Raw genomic sequence first — 19,655 nt, forward strand, 5'->3', positions numbered from 1 at the left:
ATGCGTGCACACACACACACACACACAAATCCCAAAGGCCCTCTGCACTCACCTACCAAAGCCAGAAGAGATCTATACTGATGACAAAATCAGGGGAACACGCTGATCATGGAGGCCAGGCTATTAACTAGTCATTTCTGGGCTACTATGTACAGCAGAGTGGGCAGCACGCCGCTATATTTTACAGGTTGTGTGACTTTTGGAAAAAACTATCTACTCCAGTGCTCCCAACATGCCCCTTTCTCCGCTGGACAGGGACCCCACTGGCTCAGTGGCTTGGGATAAACCTTAAAAGTATATTCCGGCGTATGTACAAGAATGCTCGTGCCACCATTATTATTATTATTTTTTTTTTTGACACGTACACATGGCTCTATTTATTTATTTCTGGCTGCACTGGGTCTTCGGTGCCGCGTGCGGGCTCTCTCTAGCTGCGGAGAATGGGGGCTACCCTTCTCTGTGTTGTGTGGGCTTCTCATTGCAGTGGCTTCTCTTGTTGTGGAGCAAGGCGCATAGGCTTCAGTAGCTGCAGCACTGAGGCTCAGTAGCTGTGGCGTGCAGGCTTCAGTAGTTGCAGCACTGAGGCTCAGTAGTTGTGACGTGCTGGCTCTGGGGCATGCATCAGTTGTGGCTCGTGGGCCCTAGAGCGTGCAGGCATCAGTAGTTGCAGTACACGGGCTCAGCTGCTCCATAACATGTGGGATCTTTCCAGAAAAGGGATCGAACCTGTGTCCCTTGCATCGGTGGGCAGAATCCTACCCAGTGCACCACCAGGGAAGTCCTCACACTACCATTATTTAAAAAGCAAAACCAGAAACCACCCAAACACACAGTGATGGGAGAAAGAATAAAGTGCGTATGGTCACAGACTGAACTATCACACAACCAAGAAGATGATCAGACTGTCACATACAACCACCAACACAGCTGCATCTTAGAAACAATCACACAGTACAATACTGTTCTTACAAAGTTCAAAATTCAACAGAACTCAATGATACGTTACCCGGGAATACATGTCCATGTGGTAACTCACACTTAGAAAAGGAAGAGGAGACGATTATCAGGATGGTGGCGATTTTGTGGAGAGGGGTGGGGGTTGAGAAGAGCACATTGGTTATACTCTGCTTCTTAGGTTGGATGTGAGCTCAGGCGTTCAACATTAGACTTTATAACTAACATACACATGACACGACTTACAAAATAATAAGGAAAAATTACCTGTCTGGTAATTCTGGTTATCCAAATCTTTTTTTTTTTTGGCCACACTGTGCAGCATGTGGGATCTTAGTTCCTTGACCAGGAATGAATCTGTGCCCCCTGCAGTGCAAGCTCGGAGTCTTAACCACTGGACCACCAGGGAAGTCCCCTGGTTGTCCAAATCTCACTCAGCACCACCATGACCTACAATCAGGGACGGGAGCAAGGAGCATCCTGGAGGCTTCGGAACAGGGTCCTGGCCCTGGAGAAATCACCACCTCGGGTTCCTCACCTGTAAAATGAAAACGATCAGTGCCGCCTCCCTCGAGGGCACGATGAGGGTGAGAGGAGAGGAGGACAGGTAAACCCAGGCTCCTCAGGGACAGGGGACACTCACTGTGTCAGCGACTGCTGCTTTCTTGCCCCGACTCTCTTCCCCGGGGGGACATGGCCCCCTCCACTCCACAGTGGTTCTGGGGGCCTACCAAGGCAGGATCACCGCCACCCCCTCCGAGGGGGAGGAACCCCAGGTTAGGCCAGTGGGAGTGATCTCCCGGGATGTATGAGCACAGGCATGGATGAAAGGACGGCAGGCAGCTGATGCCCAATCACTCGGGCCACGGGGTCCCAAAGGGACGCGGTCCTGCTCCTGACACCCCTGGAGCCATCCTGCTTTCTGTTCTTCCTGGCAGAGCAGTTCTTCATGTCTGTGACCAGCCAGCATCAGTAAAGAGCAAAACAAAGACAAAAGGCAATGCTTCTCGTATCTAAGTTCATCAGAGCAGGTCTCTGTTGTTTGTACTCATGGAAGGCTGGCTGGCCTCCCTATCAGTCTCACTTGCCCCCCAAAACTTTCAGGGTACCTGCCTCCCGGATTCACACAACTCATTTCAGAAGAAGCTCCAGAAAACAGCTTTTAACTCTTGCCTGAACTTCATGCAGCGGTTCCCCACGGCCTACAGCACAGGCCCCACACCTCTTCCACCGGCTACAGGGAAGAGGCGACTAGCAAGCATAGGAGGGGAGGTGGCCGCCCCCAGTCCTGCTCTCCGCTCCGGTGAAAATTCCCTTTGACCTCAGAGACGTGTGTGGCAGCAGTGGACCAGAAACCTGCCATCTAATAAAATACCATCTTTTAAAAGTAAAAGCCAAATAAAGCCATGATGTTAAAAGTATGATCCACCTGGTGATTGATTCCAAATCAGATCACCCACTGCTCTTCCTATAAATAGGCTCCACCTCGTGTGAATTCCCATGTCAACTGGGGAAGATGACAGCTAGCTGGCCAGATGCACAGTGATCTGAATTAGCCACTCATGGCAGTCAAAATGGTGTATATAAAATAGAATTCTGCCCTTGACTCGAGCCCCTGAACTCTCATCAGCCTATTAAAACAGAAGCTTGGTGAGAAAGCAGATGAGGCTGACAGGTCATTGTGAAATAAACGCCCACTCTCTCACGTGGAAATAACTCTAATATCTTAACCCTGTTTACCCAGAATCCTGTTCTCTCTGCTCATTCCCATCAATGCCAAATTCCTACCTTCATCAGGAAATGGAAGCCCAACGACCCAGAAATAATCTGAGCAGACCTATCTCGCTGCAGATGATTTCGTTTTTATCTTCATTAACTCTTTGGTCCCTGTCAAGCATCCTGGAAGCAGCATTTATGTTTCAGCCGCTGGGTCTAGAGGATCTTAACACGTAGACAATCTGTACGTTTAACAGGGGGCAGAAAATACCGTATGTTTTGTAGACAGGTACAAATTGTTTTCTTTTTCTAGTGAAAGAACACCATGTTATCTCATTCACTGTATTTTTTAACTGGAAAAATTTTAAAGAAAAGTAGCATGTCACCCAGATGAATGTCACTTAATTTTTTCTCACACGAAATCCCACCCATTTAACAATGCTATGTCTTTCCCCCTCTTAAGAGAGAGGCTTCCCTGGTGGCTCAGTGGTGAAGAATCCACCTGTCGGTGCAGGAGACACGGCTCCAATCCCTATCTGGAAGATCCCACACGCCTTGGAGCAATTCAGCCCATGCACCACAGCTACCGAAGCCCTCGTGCCCTAAAGCCTGGGCTCTGTAATAAGGGGAGTCACTGCAACGAGAAGCCAGTACACTGACCTAGAGAGAAGCCTGCCCAGCAATGAAGACCCAGCACAGCCACAAACAAAGTTATTTGCACACACAATAAGTCTGCCCTCTTCAGGTAAATGGACTGAGTGAATACTCACTCATCCTGGGTGACTGGATATTTGTAAAAGTTCACAAAAGTAAAATGCTCGAGTCCAGGAAATTTACATTAGGCCACAGAGCAGCAGTGCTGGCCAGACGTAGAAAGCACGCAATCCTGAAGCCTGCCTCCATGATGGCCGCCAAAAACCTTGCTCTTACTCAGTTGATTCTCCTTTTCTGCGAACGTGGAGGCTCCTCAGTATCTGTGCTCTTCAACTGTGTATTAGGACACAGAGCACCAGAAAATCATCTCACCACTGAAGTCTCAAACACACCTGTCTTTGGTGAATTTATGCAAATATACACATCAGTGGTGAGGTCACGGGATCAACTTGCTCAGAGCAGAGTCACATCAGAAACAACAAAATCAGAAACCGTCAGTGATAAGGTCCCAGACACCTGCTTCAAATACGGAATGAACTTTATAAATGATTTCCTGTAAAACCTGTTTCTGTTTTAAGAGGCTGTTTTTATCAGCAAGATCCAACAGGTGAGCATTTCCATTGTCTTTGGGATACTACAAAAGAGATTCACCAAAACCCATGAACTGACAGGTGATGGAGTCTCACACTGTACTTCCTGTCTGAGTAACTCTTAGGTGGGCTCTGGGATTTCATTCAAAAGCAATGAATCCACATCCAGAATTTTTAACCTAGAGAATGCCAGTAAAGAGAAGAAACACACTCTTCACCATCAAACTGCAACTGAATTTCCATTCCCGAGCTCCGACAACACAGGAATGTGCACATGTCCCTACAAACAGGTCAGACAGAACTTACCAGAAGCATGGCGGATGTTCCATTGGGTCTGGACAAGTGGATGGTCATTTCAGGGAACATCCGGTCGATGCGGCTGATCACGTCGTCAACGTATCTGAGAGGAAGAAACACATATGTAAGAGCTGGAGCCCCAGTCCAAGAGATACAAATCTACAGTGTACTAGAGGCTTCTCTTCTCAGTTTAGGTATTCATTAGTGAAATACATTTTTAAGAAGGCCAGTGGGATATATGAGGCCTTTTTTTTTTTTAGCAAAAATATGACTCCCTAGTTCCTCCTCTTGCTTTCCAGAACCATCCTTTTTTTTTTTTTTTTAGTAATTTCTTTTGCTATTTACCTCCATATTTCCACATGATGTGTTTTTAATGCCAGTTCTTGGTCTTTCACTTTAAGGTATGACGTTGTGGCTTTCCTCTATAGATCAGAATTTAATCCCGCCACCTTCCTGGCCGCTGGGCTCCACTGACAGGGGCCCCTCCCTCTGTCCCCTGGTTTAGGGGTGGAGTGGCTTCCTGTTTTGCTCACCTCTGCTTGCTTCTTGCGTCCTGCTTCCTTCTCATCTCAATCACTTCAACAGTCAATTCTCTGGATTAAATTCCTTCTGTTTTAAATACCTGAAGTCATTCCCATTTTTCGGGTTTGAGGCTAACGAATTCAAATTACATCACAATTTTTGCTTAAATCAGTATTTATTGTTCACGTTCTAAAATATTTGCTTATTTTTTTAAGGGCTTTATTGAATTTGTTACAGTATTGTTTCTGCTTTATGTTTTGGTTTTTCTCGAACGAGGCAGGCAGGCTATCTTAAACTCCATGGCTCCCTGCTTTGGAAGGCAAAGTCTCAACCCCTGGACTGTCAGAGACATCCCATCTGCCTGTTTTTAATAAATGAGCCACACAGTGGCTCATGGGTACATTTATTTACAGTTTTTTGTTTGTTTTGTTTTATTGGATTTTTACTCGATTAGTTTTCTCTGTACCTATTACAAATTTTTCCCTTAAACTCCCTACCTGACTCTAAAACTTCTCTCACTATGGTCAAACATATCAGACAATCTATCAGTTGCCATTTTTTTTTCTGGAAACATCCCTCTGAAAGGCAGTCTTCTGTTTTTCTGGCCCAAATGGAACCTTTATCTCTTTTTTTTTTTTGCCATTGAAGATGGTTTATGAATGCCCTCCTTGGGCCTTGCTGGGGTGACAGAGATACAGCTGTGGGTCAGAAGCAGGCTCTGCCCGTATCCCAGGAGCCCACAGAGGAAACAAATACATTAAATCGATGCAGACTGTGGCCTGGACCTCAATAAAGAAGTGGTGTTTCAACGAGGTGGCGGTGGAGCTTGAGTTCACTGTCGGGATGGTACGGCAGAGGGGCCTGGCTGGAGGGAGGGGCTTCCTGTGGCAGGGGGCACACATGTCTTCGGCCCAGCCCAGAGCTGGGCCAGGACAAGGTGACGCTGGACAGTCTGCCCAGGATCCATGAGAACACAGGAGGAGGAAATGAACTCATTTTTCATTACTGTCTCCTGTTTCTGGAGATGGTGGAAGACACGTGGCAAGATTCATGTCAAAAGTTGACACCAGGTCACTGGAAACATCTCTGCATTTACATACTTCTTTGCTAACTCTATGTGTATGGTTTAAACTCGGTTCTTTCAGACTCAGCAGGAAGCAAAAACCTGCTGTCCTGTGTGGATGGAGGTCATTGCTAAGTATATGCTAATGGGAAGGGGGATTGGCAATGCCTTCTGAACGAATCCTCAATCAATAGCCATCATAGCTCTGGACAGCAGGATGCAAATGAACAAGCAGAACTTCAGCACAAAGGTATCCTAATCTGCTCTCCCATGTACCGTTCACCTTGAAGGGACTACTTTCTAGAACACTTGTGTCTCTAGTAGGCTGAACTCAGGGGGATAGGTAGGCTAGGTGATGATTCCAGAACCAAGTTCAGGGTGTAGACTTTCAGGATACTAAGCCAACTACCTGACTTGCTTTCAGCAGGAGCCAGAGTTCTGAAAGGGCAGATGATAAATGTTTCTGGCCATTTCTGGAATCCTTTATATGTGAACTCTTTACTTGCAAAGGAAGGCCGTGGAGGGAGAAAAAGAGTTCCTAGGAGAAATACCTAATGTGGACACAGGGAAGTAGGGAGGTCTGGGGCGGTATTTTTTTGTTCCCTCTCCAACCAGTGATCTCAGATAAAGCTCAGCAAGCTCGATCCAAAGATTTTATTAAGCACAAATGCATTTCAAGGAGACTGATTTTCCTTCCTGTGCCTAACATAAAGGAGATGCAAATTTCCTTTTCACAGGTGACATTATGTATTTGTCAAAAATAGAAAAAGTCAGCTGCATCTTTCACTGAGGAAAACAATGTCTAAATCCTAGAAGCAAAGAAGCAAAACATTTCATTTTCAAGTAGACCCAACCGTCAAACCACAAATCCTCCACTAGTGACTTGACAGAAATAAGGAAAGTTTGGAACGGCAAGTTAAAAAGCTGGAGGCTGAGGAGATGACATTTTCTTCCTGCCGGGGCTGGGGGCTGTTCTGGCAGCACCCCCCGGCCAGTGTGCCCCGCCAGCCACGCCAGCGCGTGCAGGGCTGGGCGTGAAGGGCCAGCACAGGTAGGAACAGCGCGCTCCCCGCCCTCCCACACGCCACCATATGCTCTACTCCGCTCCGCGGCAGGATCGAATTACTTTAATTTTTACCTTTGGAATACAGGCAAGCAAGCACTAACACAGCAGCGGTGACTAGTTTACACTTGAGCAGACGTGGTGCGGAACGACATTAATTTAGTGCCAAATTGAGCAGTGAGTCACAATTTGCACATATCTGTCAACCTGTTAACAGGGTAATAACTTGGAAAGATTGCTGTTCCTATTTACATTACAGAGGCCTTTCGAAAACAGAGAGCTGCTTGGTTCTCCCTCCATGAAGCACGCAGCCCGTCAGCTGGCTGGCTGGGCCAAGAACCAGGCTTTTAGAAACATAAACTCCTAGAAATCACAGGTTCAGATCAAGGTGTGATTCATAGATTCAGTATTTTCAGGTAGAAAATGAATCCTTAAGCAATTGAGAGAATTTCGTTTCCCTGTCCTGCCCCCCCAGTTACAGTCAGACTCTCAATGGTTTCTGATTCAATCTCCTTTGTGCATCTGACGGTTCCTTCTCAGGGTTTCCACAGCCTTCCTCAGGACCAAGTTTCAGTCTCAACTACTCCAACATCTCTGCTTCATCAGAAACAATCATGCTGTTCTCAGGTTCCTAACGTTCATCTCTGAAGCCCTATAAACCTTGTTCTCTCCTGATTTTCTTCAAGGAGCGTGGCCTCCTCCTGTAAGTGTCTTTAATCAGAGAATTCACACTGGGGCCCCAGAGGTCCTCTTACTCAATGTCCCTGTCAATCTAGGGATGTAACGGCATCTCCAAGAGGTGGTCTGCTTAAGTCAGCAACCCTGGAGCACAGCTCACAAGGCAGCCCCCCTCACTGCCAGACTCCTGGGATGCTTGCAACCCACTGACCAGGGCCTTCACCCAACACCCCGCTTCAGTCTTGAGCCTTGTGAAGCCACACACAGATACTTCCTTTGAACTCTAAGGCTTTCTGCAAACACATAAAAGACTATCAGGCCTTCCAGCTCATCAGTGCTTTTAACTCTATCTTGGGTCACAGATCCCTTTCGGAAGGTGCTGAAAACAAAAACACATGTCTGCACACAATTTTACATACAACTCTCTGCAGTTTATAGGTCCCTTAAAGTCCATTCATGGACCCCAAGTTCAGAATAACTCCTCTAGACCTGTTCCAGAATGGAGGTATCTGGTTTTCTTCTTTGTTCCTTTCTGAATGGTAAACTGTACAGTATTTTTCAATAAAGCTATCTTCATCTTAGAAATAAATATGTATCAGCCTACAAGTGAACACACTGAAGTGTTGTATGGGGGTACAACGGATCTCCTAGCTCTGATCATCTTAAAATCATGCTTCCATGTTGGAGTTCAAGGGTAATGTTTGTTCTTAAACTACTGCCTCTCACTGTTAATCTTTTCAACAAAGGCAAAGACCTACTTCTGTGACCTTTGAGGTCACCTGATAGTGAGTAAACCTTTCTGCCCTGACAGCCACATCATACCTGAGCTTTACGGAACCTCCGTGCTTCTATAGAGAAAGAGCCCCCTACCTTCTGCATCACCCCTGAAGGCATAAGTCAGGGGTGAACTCAACCTCTAGTCCTAGGAGGCCAAGTCCAGGTGCTGGTCTGGCCCCACCTCCTCCCTCCGTGACCCCAGCAGGCTGGCAGCACCCTGCACCAGGGCACATTCTGCATTCTCTGCCTGGAGGATTTGTCTGGTAACTCCTCCCGCTCCCATGCCCAGCTCAGCTTTGGGCTGCAGCCTGAAGGACACTTCCTCGGGGAAACCATCTCTGACATGCCTCCCGGGCCCCCCATCACTCAGTGGCCTTCATCTCACCTCTATGGCACTTTTTAATCCTCTCTGTGTCTCCTGTCCCAGCTGTAATTAAGCAATTTTTCCGAGTGATTATTTGTTTAATGTCTATCTCCCCAACAGGTTTCTCCATGGAATCACATTACTGCTTTCTTTAGAAAGGTGGAATCCCAGCACATGGCCACGGTACCTGGCACCCACCAGACACTCCTCAAATATTTGCCCAAGAAAGAGACAGGACATTCAAAGTAAGCTATGCAGATGCCAGTCAGGCAGTTATGAAACAACTACAACACAACGTTCTCTTCAGCAGATGAAGATTTGAGGTGTTGAGGAGTTCATTACATTAGCCAGCAAAATTCACTACCAGCAGCAGCCACAGAGCCCTGCAGAAGCAACCTCAAAGAAGGAAAGAGAGATGCTTCAAAGTCTTACTGCTTAAGACGTGGCTACAAAACCCCTGCATCTGTTTTAGGAGAAGCTCGATACCTCCTGGAAGCAGCAGCCTTCTGAAAATGTACATTGTGTTATCAACAAGCCAGTTTTCAAATGCTGCTTTTAATGAACTAATTAATTCTGCAAAAACATTAGTACAAAGATTCGTGCTACCAAATCGGGACCACAATACCCTCAAACGATAGCAAGACAGAACGTGGAAGACATTTCTAAAGATACCGGTTTTGTAAAACATTAGTTCTCTCCCCTACACAATGAAATACATGGCAAAGCATTTGTCATTAAAGCCTTAAAATAACTTGCTGGACAGATGGCTTAGCTCTCGATAAAGTCTGACCCCTCCTCAAAAGAAAAAAACAACAACCAACAAACCTGGACTCCAGCCAGTGATCCTGTATTAGCGAGATGTTTAGCAGCTCGAACCAGATATTTAAATAGCATTTACCCCACACGGTGCATACAATACATGCTGTTCATTTTCTCCACCCATACAAAATCTGAAAGTTAGGAATGCATATATTAATAAACTACCTTCTTGGGGAAAGGGTAATGCCCAGGAGATAACAAAAAGGGAGCAATTTACACCGTCTGAAATTGATTTAAGGTTTCCCTCTACACCTGTCCAAGAATGATGAGACCGAGTGGACTTTGCCGGTGGTGGAAACAGAAGGAGGTTTGTTTAATTACTTTATGAGAATGAGATTGCCTAAAACTCCAACTATTAATTTCAGTATGCTGAAGAAACAGAATTGGGAACTTAGGTCAAGCTTGCTCACTCCTCCCAATTTGGTCAAACTTCTCAGGCTTGTAAAATATTGGAATCAACATGTTTATAAAAGGAGTTTAGTAGTTCTCTAACTGTACATTAAGAATGAAGACTAGATGAGTTGGGGGCTTCCCTGGCGGCTCAGTGGTACCGAATCTGCCTACCATTGCAGGAGACGCGGGTTCAGTCCCTGGGTTGGGAAGATCCCCTGGAGGAGGACATGGCAACCCACTCCAGTATTCTTGACTGGAGAATCCCAAGGTCAGAAAAGGCTGGTGGGCTACAGCCCATGGAGTCACACAGAGTCGGACATGACTGAAGCGACTAAGCAGCAGGTGGTGGTTTAGTCAATAAGTTGTGCCCGACTCTTTCGATCCCATGGACTGTGGCCTGCTGGGCTCCTCTATCCTCAGGCGAGAATACTGGAGTGGGTTGCCATTTCCTTCTCCAGAGGATCTTCCCGACCCAGGAATCGAACCTGGGTCTCCTGCATTGCAGACAGATTCTTTACTGACAGAGCTATGAGGGAAGTCATAAGCAGCAGATGAGTTACAGACAAAAGGAGTGGCTTAGATTTCTCCACTATCTCTCACTACACCCCCTCCCTTACCACTTCTACCCAACTAGCTACCGACCGACTGTTAGTCTCCTTCAAGAAAAGATACTCAGGGACTTCCCTGGCAGTCCAGGGGTTAAGAATCCGCCTTCCAATGCAGGGGTCACAGGTTCCAGTCCCTAGCTGGGGAACTCAGATCCCACATCCCTCAGGGCAACTAAGCCCCAAGGGGTGCAGCACCTGCTGAGCTCTCGTCCCCTGGAGCCCGCGAGCCGCAACAAAGAGCCCACACGGCCAAAGATAAATAATGAGTAACAGTCCAGAGGATCTGTGTCTTACCAAAGGAAAGAAGAGACACTCAAGACTTCAAAATCTCCTTATGGAAACTCAACACCTAAGCAGATACAGATCAGGAAGGCACACTTTCTTGGAGGGGAGCTGCAGCCAGGCCGCGGACATAGAAGAGCGGCTTCTTCCTCTTCTCTCTGAACAGCCGATGAACTTGGAACTACGTCGGTGTGTAACCTGAAGAATCATCTGGGCAAGCAAACAAAAGCCACCTCCATTTCCATAAGGTGAAATAAATGCACACTCACCACCTACTGACATACAGAGTCTAGCCTCCCTTCTTCTATTAGGTACAAGCAGCCCCGTAAGCCCTGGGTATGTATGAATTGGAACACGTAGAAAACACCATCACAGAGACGGAATTTTTCCTATACTATCCTAGTTTGTAACTATCCCTATTATATCTATTAACAAATATTTATTGAGTGCCTTGAGCTTCCCTGGTGGCTGAGTGGTAAAGAATCCACCTGTAATGCAGGAGTCTCGGTTTGATCCCTGGGTCGGGAAGATTGTCTGGAGGAGGAAATGGCAACCCACTCCAGTATTCTTGCCTGGGAAATCCCACTGACAGAAGAGCCTGGTGGGTATAGTCCATGGGGTTACAAAGAGTCGGACACGACTGAGTGACTAAGCCATCAAAACAGAGAGGCACTGCTCACTCTGAGCACAGAGACTAAAACACGGAGAGGTGAAGGGTTTAGTTTGTAAACTCTCCCTGTTGTATCTCTTAACAAATATATAATGAGTGTCTACAGTTGTCAATAATTACTGTTTTCAGGGAATGATCTCAAGTATCTAAGGATTAAAAAACAAAACAAAACTGGAATGGAAGGTAGGACGGAGGTTCAAGAGGGAGGGGACATATGTGTACCTATGGCTGATTCATGTTGATGTATGGCAGAAACCAACACAACAATGTAAAGCAATTCCTGCAATGCAGGAGACCCGTGTTCGACCCCTGGGTCGGGACGATCCCCTGGAGAAGGAAATGCAACCCACTCTAGTATTCTTGCCTGGGAAATCCCATGGACAGAGGAGCCTGGGAGACTATAATCCATGGGGTCGCAAAGTTGCTTGGACACAACTCACTCACTGGCTAAAAATAAATTAATTTTGAAAAACACTGTATTAGCTGGCTCCCTGCAGGCTTACTCTGGAGGGATGGGTCCAGCCTGTGCTTTCTGCTGGAGGAGTCAGGCTGAGCAGGAAAGCAGGCCTTGCTTTCCAGTTTCCAAAGCACTTGTGTGTTCTTTATCTCATTCGATCCCTCACCAAGTCTGTAAAACAAGAAGGGCAAGTGCAAAACTCCTGCTTTATAAACAACAGAAAAAACGAGGTTAAGCGACCTGCCCGAGGTGACAGCACAGAGTGGCTGAGCCGGCCTTAGACTGGACCTCTCTGATCCCCAGCCCAGGGTTTCCCTCCTCCTGCCCCGAGGCAGTTTACAGGTCTGGGAGGACCGCAGGGAAAAAAAAGACTGCCCCATTCTCATTCCCCAGACTTTATAAGATGACTGAGAAAGTGAGGGGTAGTGTACTGACAAAATGGAATCAGTGTATGGTTTTCCCTCTTCCCAATCATTCAGTAAATACCCACTCGCCTCACTGGGCCCAGGGACACAGGGATGCTCTGGCGGTCTCCGCCCTCTCAGGGCTTACATTTCATTTGGTTACAAGGCATCTTCCTTCAGAAAAAAACAGGATAGCTAAGTTAAAGTTCCTTCCATTCTCCTGTTGGGAAGAAAATTAAAGTGCAAAGTTGGTAGGCTACAGGAAGGGGTAGAAAAGTGAATACATTTTTCAGTTTTATTTTATATTAATAACTAGGAGGTAGACATTTTTCTCAGATTCTATTCTTCATGCATTAAAAAATTCATTTAGATACTTGTGGGTCCTAGCTTTCCCTAAAATGTTTAAACAAGGTATTAAGCTTAGGGAAGAATTTGTAGCTTCATTCAGGATCTGCCTCCTCTGTAAGCCCTTGCATGTTACAGAGAGGAAGGAAAAAAAAAAAAATCTCAAACAAAAAATCCACATTGAGCTTTCCGACAAGAGCAATTAACAAGCTATTAAATCAGTCACCTATGTCAGAGCTGCAAAAATGACCCCTGGAGCTCACAGCTCACGCACGCTCTCACATTGGGCTCCAGTAACCAAACTCTTCCCACAGGGGAAGGGCTGGCTTGGGCTATTATTACTGCATGGGTCCCTGGGTTTCCCACACCTGCTGGTACCTTTAGAAACAGTCCCTTTAGTAAAGACCTCTCACACTGGAAATCATTCCTCTGCTGGAGTCTCCTCCTGGAATAATAAAAGATTCTCCTCAAACAAATCCTATGACATTAAAACCAACCCTGCAATTCTGCTAGAGCAAGAAAGCTGAAAAACAGTTCACCTAACTGAGAAGACTGACGTGACTATTCTAAACTGGTAACGAAGTACAGCTTTACAGCCACTCTGCTCACTTAATGCAACATCGTTCGTCAGCAAGTGTCTCCTGGGGTGTTATAACCATGGGATGTGGCTAGTTTTGAAATTCATGGCGTTTAAACAGAATCATGGAATCATAATGAAAGTATCTGCCTCCCTGAGAATCAGTCTGCTCCTCTTCCTATGGCTCCTTCCTCCCTAAATGCACCACGCCCCTCCACACTGCAGACACACACCATTCCTTCACAGATCACTGCCAAGGGATAGTTTGTTTTCCTCCAAGTTCACTGTCCAGTTCACATTTGCCCCAGGGCAACAATTTCCAAAACGTGACGTGAAACTCACACATTGGTGTGTGGTATGGACAAACATTTGCCTTAAAAGAAAAGAAAAATTATTTATTTATTGATGGCTGTACCAGCACATGTGGGATCTTAGTTCTCTGACCAGGGATCACACACACATGTCCTGCATTGGACATGCAGTCTTAACCACTGGACCACCAGAGCCGTCCCATATGGATGAACACTTTCAACTTAAATATACGTATATTGGAAAAGACCCTGACACTGAGAAAGATTGAAGGCAAAAGGAGACGGCGGAGACAGAGGATGAGATGATCAGAAAACAACACCGACTCAATGGACGTGAATTTGAGTAGACTCAGGGATAGTGGAGGACAGAGGAGCCTGGCGTGCTGCAGTCCATGGAGTCACGAAGAGTTGGAAATGCCTTAGCCACTGAACAACAATAACAGCAACAACATACAGAAAAGCATATAAGTAGCAAATAAAACCTGTGATTTCATAGACATTACTTCTTGGAATGAGGGTAAGTTTTAAAAAATGAGTTTATTTAGAGAAAAATATGGAACTAATAGAATAGCTGACTAAAGATTATAGCAAACATCCTATGAGAGATTAAAAATGACTGCATTTAGAAACACTCTCCAAATAAACCAGGTAATTAAACAGCTTTGTTTTGAAAGGTTTTGCTTGTCTTTGTAGATTGTGGGGTTTTTTTAATTCTAAATGAATCTTTACTTTGGACCTTAAAAAATTTCTGTCACTCATACATCTGGAGCTATTGAAAACAGGATATGGATAAAGTATCCTCAGAGGGGCGAGGTGTTTAGGTCAGCAATACGGTGAAGCAAGGGCCATGCTGATCAATCACGCTGGGTGCTGACTCCACAAGAACGTGCATCTGGGAATCTGCCATGTGAGCACGAGACAGAGGCCTCCTTCACAGAAAATAAAACGGCCCTCAGTCCGGCACCAGCGTGCACGGCCACTGGCTCCAACATTCCTTCTGCCACCCTCCAAAGGAGTGAGAAACTGTACCAGAACACAGTTCTCCAGTGGAGCCAAATCTAGGATTCTACCCATGGCAGGTGATGCTTAAGGCAGCCTGAACAAACTCTCAGAGGGCACCCCCGACAGGATTACGGTGGCCTCACCAAACTAGAGCCAACTCAACATTTATCATATTACCCTACACTGAGAAATCTTGCAGTAGTCTTTCAAACCACGGCTGAGAGAATCCCGGGTCGGGTGTGGAAAGGTCTGGGCTCTCTCCTAGTCTCCGCTCACTCACAGGCCACAGCGGGCAAAAGAGCCAGTCCTGCCACCTCTGGTCTCCTCCTCTTTGGACGGGATGAACTCAACAGGTCCTTCCAGATCTAGTCAATGCAGCACCCACTTCCTAAGAGCTTACTATATACACAAAGAAGCGATTTCACAGTTTCCAAAGACTATCCGTCTTCAAATGGTACATATGATAATTATTATAGAAAATGCAATGCATCAGAACACCCTATTCCTTAACCTTTGTGAATAACTGAAATCTACTGCACTTTGGTAAAAATTTATCAGGGTTTTAACAGCAGGACTACTTCAAGTATATAGTCCTGGCATAAGACACATTGCCTCTGTCACTGTCTAGGGCGGCCCGTTACTAGAAATGACTGAAGAAACATATAACTAGAAAGGACTCCCGTAACCAAGTCTTAGGACTCAAGATGAGTCTCTTAACAAGAACCCCAGGAAATAGCAATTCTGTAATCAAGGAAATTTTCAGGAAGGACTCTCTCCACTAGAGTTCACACATGAATATTTACTGCGGCCGAGTGGGCTGCCCTAATGTGGCGAGTAGCATACTCAGAGGGCATGCGTAATTAAAGGGCACATAACAAATACATCTTTCACTTGAGGACCTCAGAATAAAACAGATAAAAACAAGCGTTTACTTGAATGCTAATGGCTTTAGGACTAGAAGCCAGGAGAGTAAGCATCCAGGTCCTTAAATGCTCAAACCTCAGACGCCCACTCTTATAAACAGAAGACCTGCTGCAACCAATGGATGCAAACGTACTCAGATTGGGTTGTCGTAAAAGTCACTCCATGTAACTCTCCAAATATCCCCACATACAATTACTCATGAAGGCTGTAAGTCAGCTCTGACCTGTCAAGGCGGGTGTGTGTGCACAGGTGTGCACATGCATTACACACACACACACACACACACACACACACATACTTCAGTGGGCAGAACAGACTGCTCAAGAGTTGGGGACACACGCTCATAGGGATGAAACATCTGTTTCACCTGCTAGGATCTCTCAGCAGTCCTTGACACAGAGGACTTGGCGAATCACCCTGCAAATGAGTCGACAACACAATGGGTCCAAATGAAACGCTCAGAATCTGAAGGATTATGTGTAAAATGAGAGCGAATCAGTCCATTGTGGTGAAAACAGGTGCAGTACCAACACGAATGATAATAAATGGATGACAAATTGGAGACTGTGCCTAGAAGATGAACACCCCGAGGAATCCTTTTTGGAAGCAAGGTGGACAAAGACTTCACAAGAGGAGAGAGGCTGTCTCTAACAGAGAGATGACACGCTTACTCCTGAAACATGCAAATGGAAGTTGCTGAGTGAAGACGGATCAATTATTCTTGGTCGATGAGAATAAGAAGAGAGAGTTCCAGCAAGGAACACTGAGGTTAAATATTAGGCAAAACTTTACAAATAGAAGGACTGCTAGTAGAGGAGAGAGGCTGCCAGGAGACGCTCGGAAATGACCACCTGTAGAGACATTGAGGGTTAAACTTCACACATGCCTAATTATACCCGAATTATTCCTGCCACAGTTCAGGAGAACGGGAGAAATGTGCCACCAGAGAGGTCTGCCCTGATCTAAAGGAGGAAGAAAACAAGAAGGTTAAACTCCCACTTTTCAACACTTTTAACCCTCTGGTATAAGTGAGGGTTTTACCCACTGGGCAAAACTCTTGACCCCTTAAACCCATCACACGCCTTTGAAAACGCTCTGCATCTGCTGCAGCGGGCAAGAAGTCAACACAATGGCGATTGTTTTGGAGAAAAGAAAGGCGGGCTTTCTGGAAGGTGGCGCTGGGTAATACACAGCACACCCAGACAACAGCACTTCTTCCCTGCCTGCCACGCTCTCTGATATTTCCCAGTCTTAATTCAAAGCTTGCTTTGTTGAGTTCCAAACAGGGGCATATTACTTGTTGTTAAGCAATGTAAAGCGTTTAGGCTTGATTAACATGACCCAGAAACTTTTCATCATTTTCAGGAAGGTTCTAAGGGCCTGCTAACAAGTCTGGGAAATAGGGCTGTTTTTTTTTGTTTTTGTTTTTTAACAGATTTCTACTGTAAATGATGACTGACCATCAGCCTCTGTGTTCCAAGGCCTAATGAAGGCAGCAGGGTCCAGATCAGAACTCCCACCTTCATTAACTAGCCAAGGAATCCCACGTGTGGGGGGAAACTCTGCTTTCCATGATCCCTTCTCATCTAGGCTGGCAGAGTTCGCACGTGTCCACTGGGACTTGAACGCTCTAAGACTAAAAGGTTTTCTGCTCGCTCTCTGAGATGACAAGATGGAGTGTCACTTCCAGCACTTTTTTTCCTCCATGAAAAAGAAGGCACTTTAGTTTTTCTCCCTGTTTGGAAATACATTCCAAGAGTTGACAGTTTTAAGAATCGGAATAATAGCCCCCCTCCCCCAAATCATATAATTCCAGAGCTAGAATGCAAGAAGGAGAATGGCTAATCCAAGTTCTTTACTCTTTGGAAACAAAACCGGGGCACGGAAACTGATGGCTTTGGATGAAGCCTTCTAGGTGGTTATAGGCAAAGCTGGGATCAGAATGCAGACCTTCTGAATCTCCTCAGGTCCACTTAGATTACTGACAAAAGGTTTTTGTTTGTTTAGTTGCTAAGTCATGTCTGACTTTTTTGACCCATGGACGGGAGCCCGCCAGGCTCCTCTGTTTAAGGGATTTCCCAGGCATGAATACTGGAGAGGCTTGCCAATTCCTTCTACAGGGGATCTTCCTGACCCAGGGATCAAATCCACATCTGCACTGCAGATTCTTTACCACTAAGCCACCAGTGAAGCCCTACTAAACATTATGAACCAACAGATCCCCTGGAGAAGGGAAAGGCTACCCACTCCAGTATTCTGGCCTAGAGGATTCCATGGACTAAATAGTTCATAGGCCCGCAAAGAGTTGGATGCGACTGAGCGACTTTCACAAACTCTTCCAAAAGACAGATTTAAGAGCCTCTTAGAGTTATGTGTAAAAAACTTGTCATTGTACTTTTACACTGTGGTTTTTACGATGTTCTCATGCACTCTCACTTTTCCAACAATACATTCTGGTCATAGTTTAGATGTACTTGAAATTATGCCACATGGTTTGGAGAAGTAGTCTCTATCTATTTTCAAGCACAGACTCTGAGAAATAATGAGTTTGTGTTAAATGTACTTTTGGATGTACTTGACTCAATCCAGGCAGGGTGCTGCCCCATGCTCGATTAATACCTGCCTTCAGTATTTCTGAAAACCTTTTGCGAAAAAAAACAATAATCCAGTTACATGCATTTTCGTAGACTCTCAGCACTCTCTCCTTCAGTGAGGAGGTAAAGGCTGGATGAAGAATGGAGTAAAATGGTTTTATTTGATGTGGATTTCAAGAAACAGGTTAATGATTTTCACGCCACAGATGTGCATGACATTTCAGCATTGATTCAAACATGCTTGATTCATCTAGTTTGGTTTGTGAGAAAGTTTCCACTCTAAAAACACAACTTTAAAAAACTGAACATGTATTTTGAAAACCAGTGCTGCACTGACCAGTAAAATACTGAAGCACACTGTTCAATGAGACCATTTTCAAGCCATACATCACTTTCTGTTTGGGTCCGACCCAACTGTTTCAAAGTTCATTTTTACAGTGTTCAGGGATAATAGCAACCATATCATTCACAGGAGCCATGTCCAGTCGATTTCTACAGAGGGTAAATGGAATTTTTCCAAATAGATTAAGTTTTAGTGGAGAGAACAGAGAGCCCCTGGGGTTGGTATTTCTGAAACAAAATGGCCAGAAATTAAGTTTGGATAATTTCAGGGTATACTTTTCAAGTGTGACTGGCTCAAAAGGGGAGGGCGGCCATCTTACACAGGACATTTTAAAGCCCCCAGAAGCAGCAAGCAGAAAAAGATGGGAACAATCAAGACTCCTATATCATGGCAGAAGTATTTCTGATGCTAACAGCTGGGTGGAGGAGACTAAATACCGGTGGCTGGGCCCAACTCAGCCACTGCTGCCAGACGTTAGGCTGTCCCTCACCTGAGACTGTCCCTCAAAGGTTTCAGTGCCTCACGCCTGCCTCTCTTGATACCTGAACTTAATTGTACCCATTTTTACGACTATCTTCTGAAAACAAAGATATATTATTCCTAATAAGAAAACAATCTAGTTAACGTTGTGGGCACCAACTCAAGTCCCTGTGCTTTATATTCATCGCTTCCTTTTCTTTCTCTTTTCTCCTGTTTCTTCTCCTGTTACATAAGCATTGGCTCCTGGCTGTTGTTAGAATGTGTACTGCGTGTTTCCAAACGCGTTACCCTGACAACCCAGAGAAAATGGGCTCTGAGAGAGGGTCTTGGACATCTGGGAAACTGACAAGAGCCACATCAGCGAGGCCTGCTCCCATGTTTCTTGGTTCTTGACTATGTTCCAATTTGTCATGGGGTCAGAAACCAAATGGTGACTAAGTGAAGGTGCCCTTCTGTGATGCTGGTGACCCACCCGGCATTGAGTCCCTTGGGTATGACCGTGAGGTGATGGAGAAGGCAGCAGAGATGCTGAAAGGAATAAACACATGGGCTCGGTGAACTTGGGCAAGTAAGTAAACACTGTCTCAGTTTCCTCAACTGCAAATGAGGGTAATGGTTGCACTTAGCTCAGGAGGTTGTTAGGATTAAATAAGGTGTAAAGTCCTTAGAATGGTGCCTGAAACCGCCTGAAACCAGGTAATCACTCAAAAGCCAGCAGCTGCCTGCCGTGGTGACAGCGGTATGACGGTGGTGAGGCAGCATCCAGAC

General features: G+C 45.6%; 1 protein-coding gene across 2 annotated transcripts in view; it reads right to left on the reverse strand.

Moving 5' to 3' along the window:
* The window catches only part of MED27 (mediator complex subunit 27), a 218,208-nt gene that overhangs the window by 74,740 nt on the left and 123,813 nt on the right, over window positions 1–19,655 (reverse strand). For both annotated transcript variants that reach the window (XM_043469913.1, XM_043469912.1), the window contains exon 4: window positions 4,221–4,314. In XM_043469913.1, coding sequence (XP_043325848.1) covers window positions 4,221–4,314 — 94 coding nt within the window. The remainder of the gene's footprint in view (window positions 1–4,220; window positions 4,315–19,655) is intronic.

Source organism: Cervus canadensis, chromosome 5, assembly GCF_019320065.1.
Source record: "Cervus canadensis isolate Bull #8, Minnesota chromosome 5, ASM1932006v1, whole genome shotgun sequence".
Taxonomy (NCBI): Eukaryota; Metazoa; Chordata; class Mammalia; order Artiodactyla; family Cervidae; genus Cervus; species Cervus canadensis.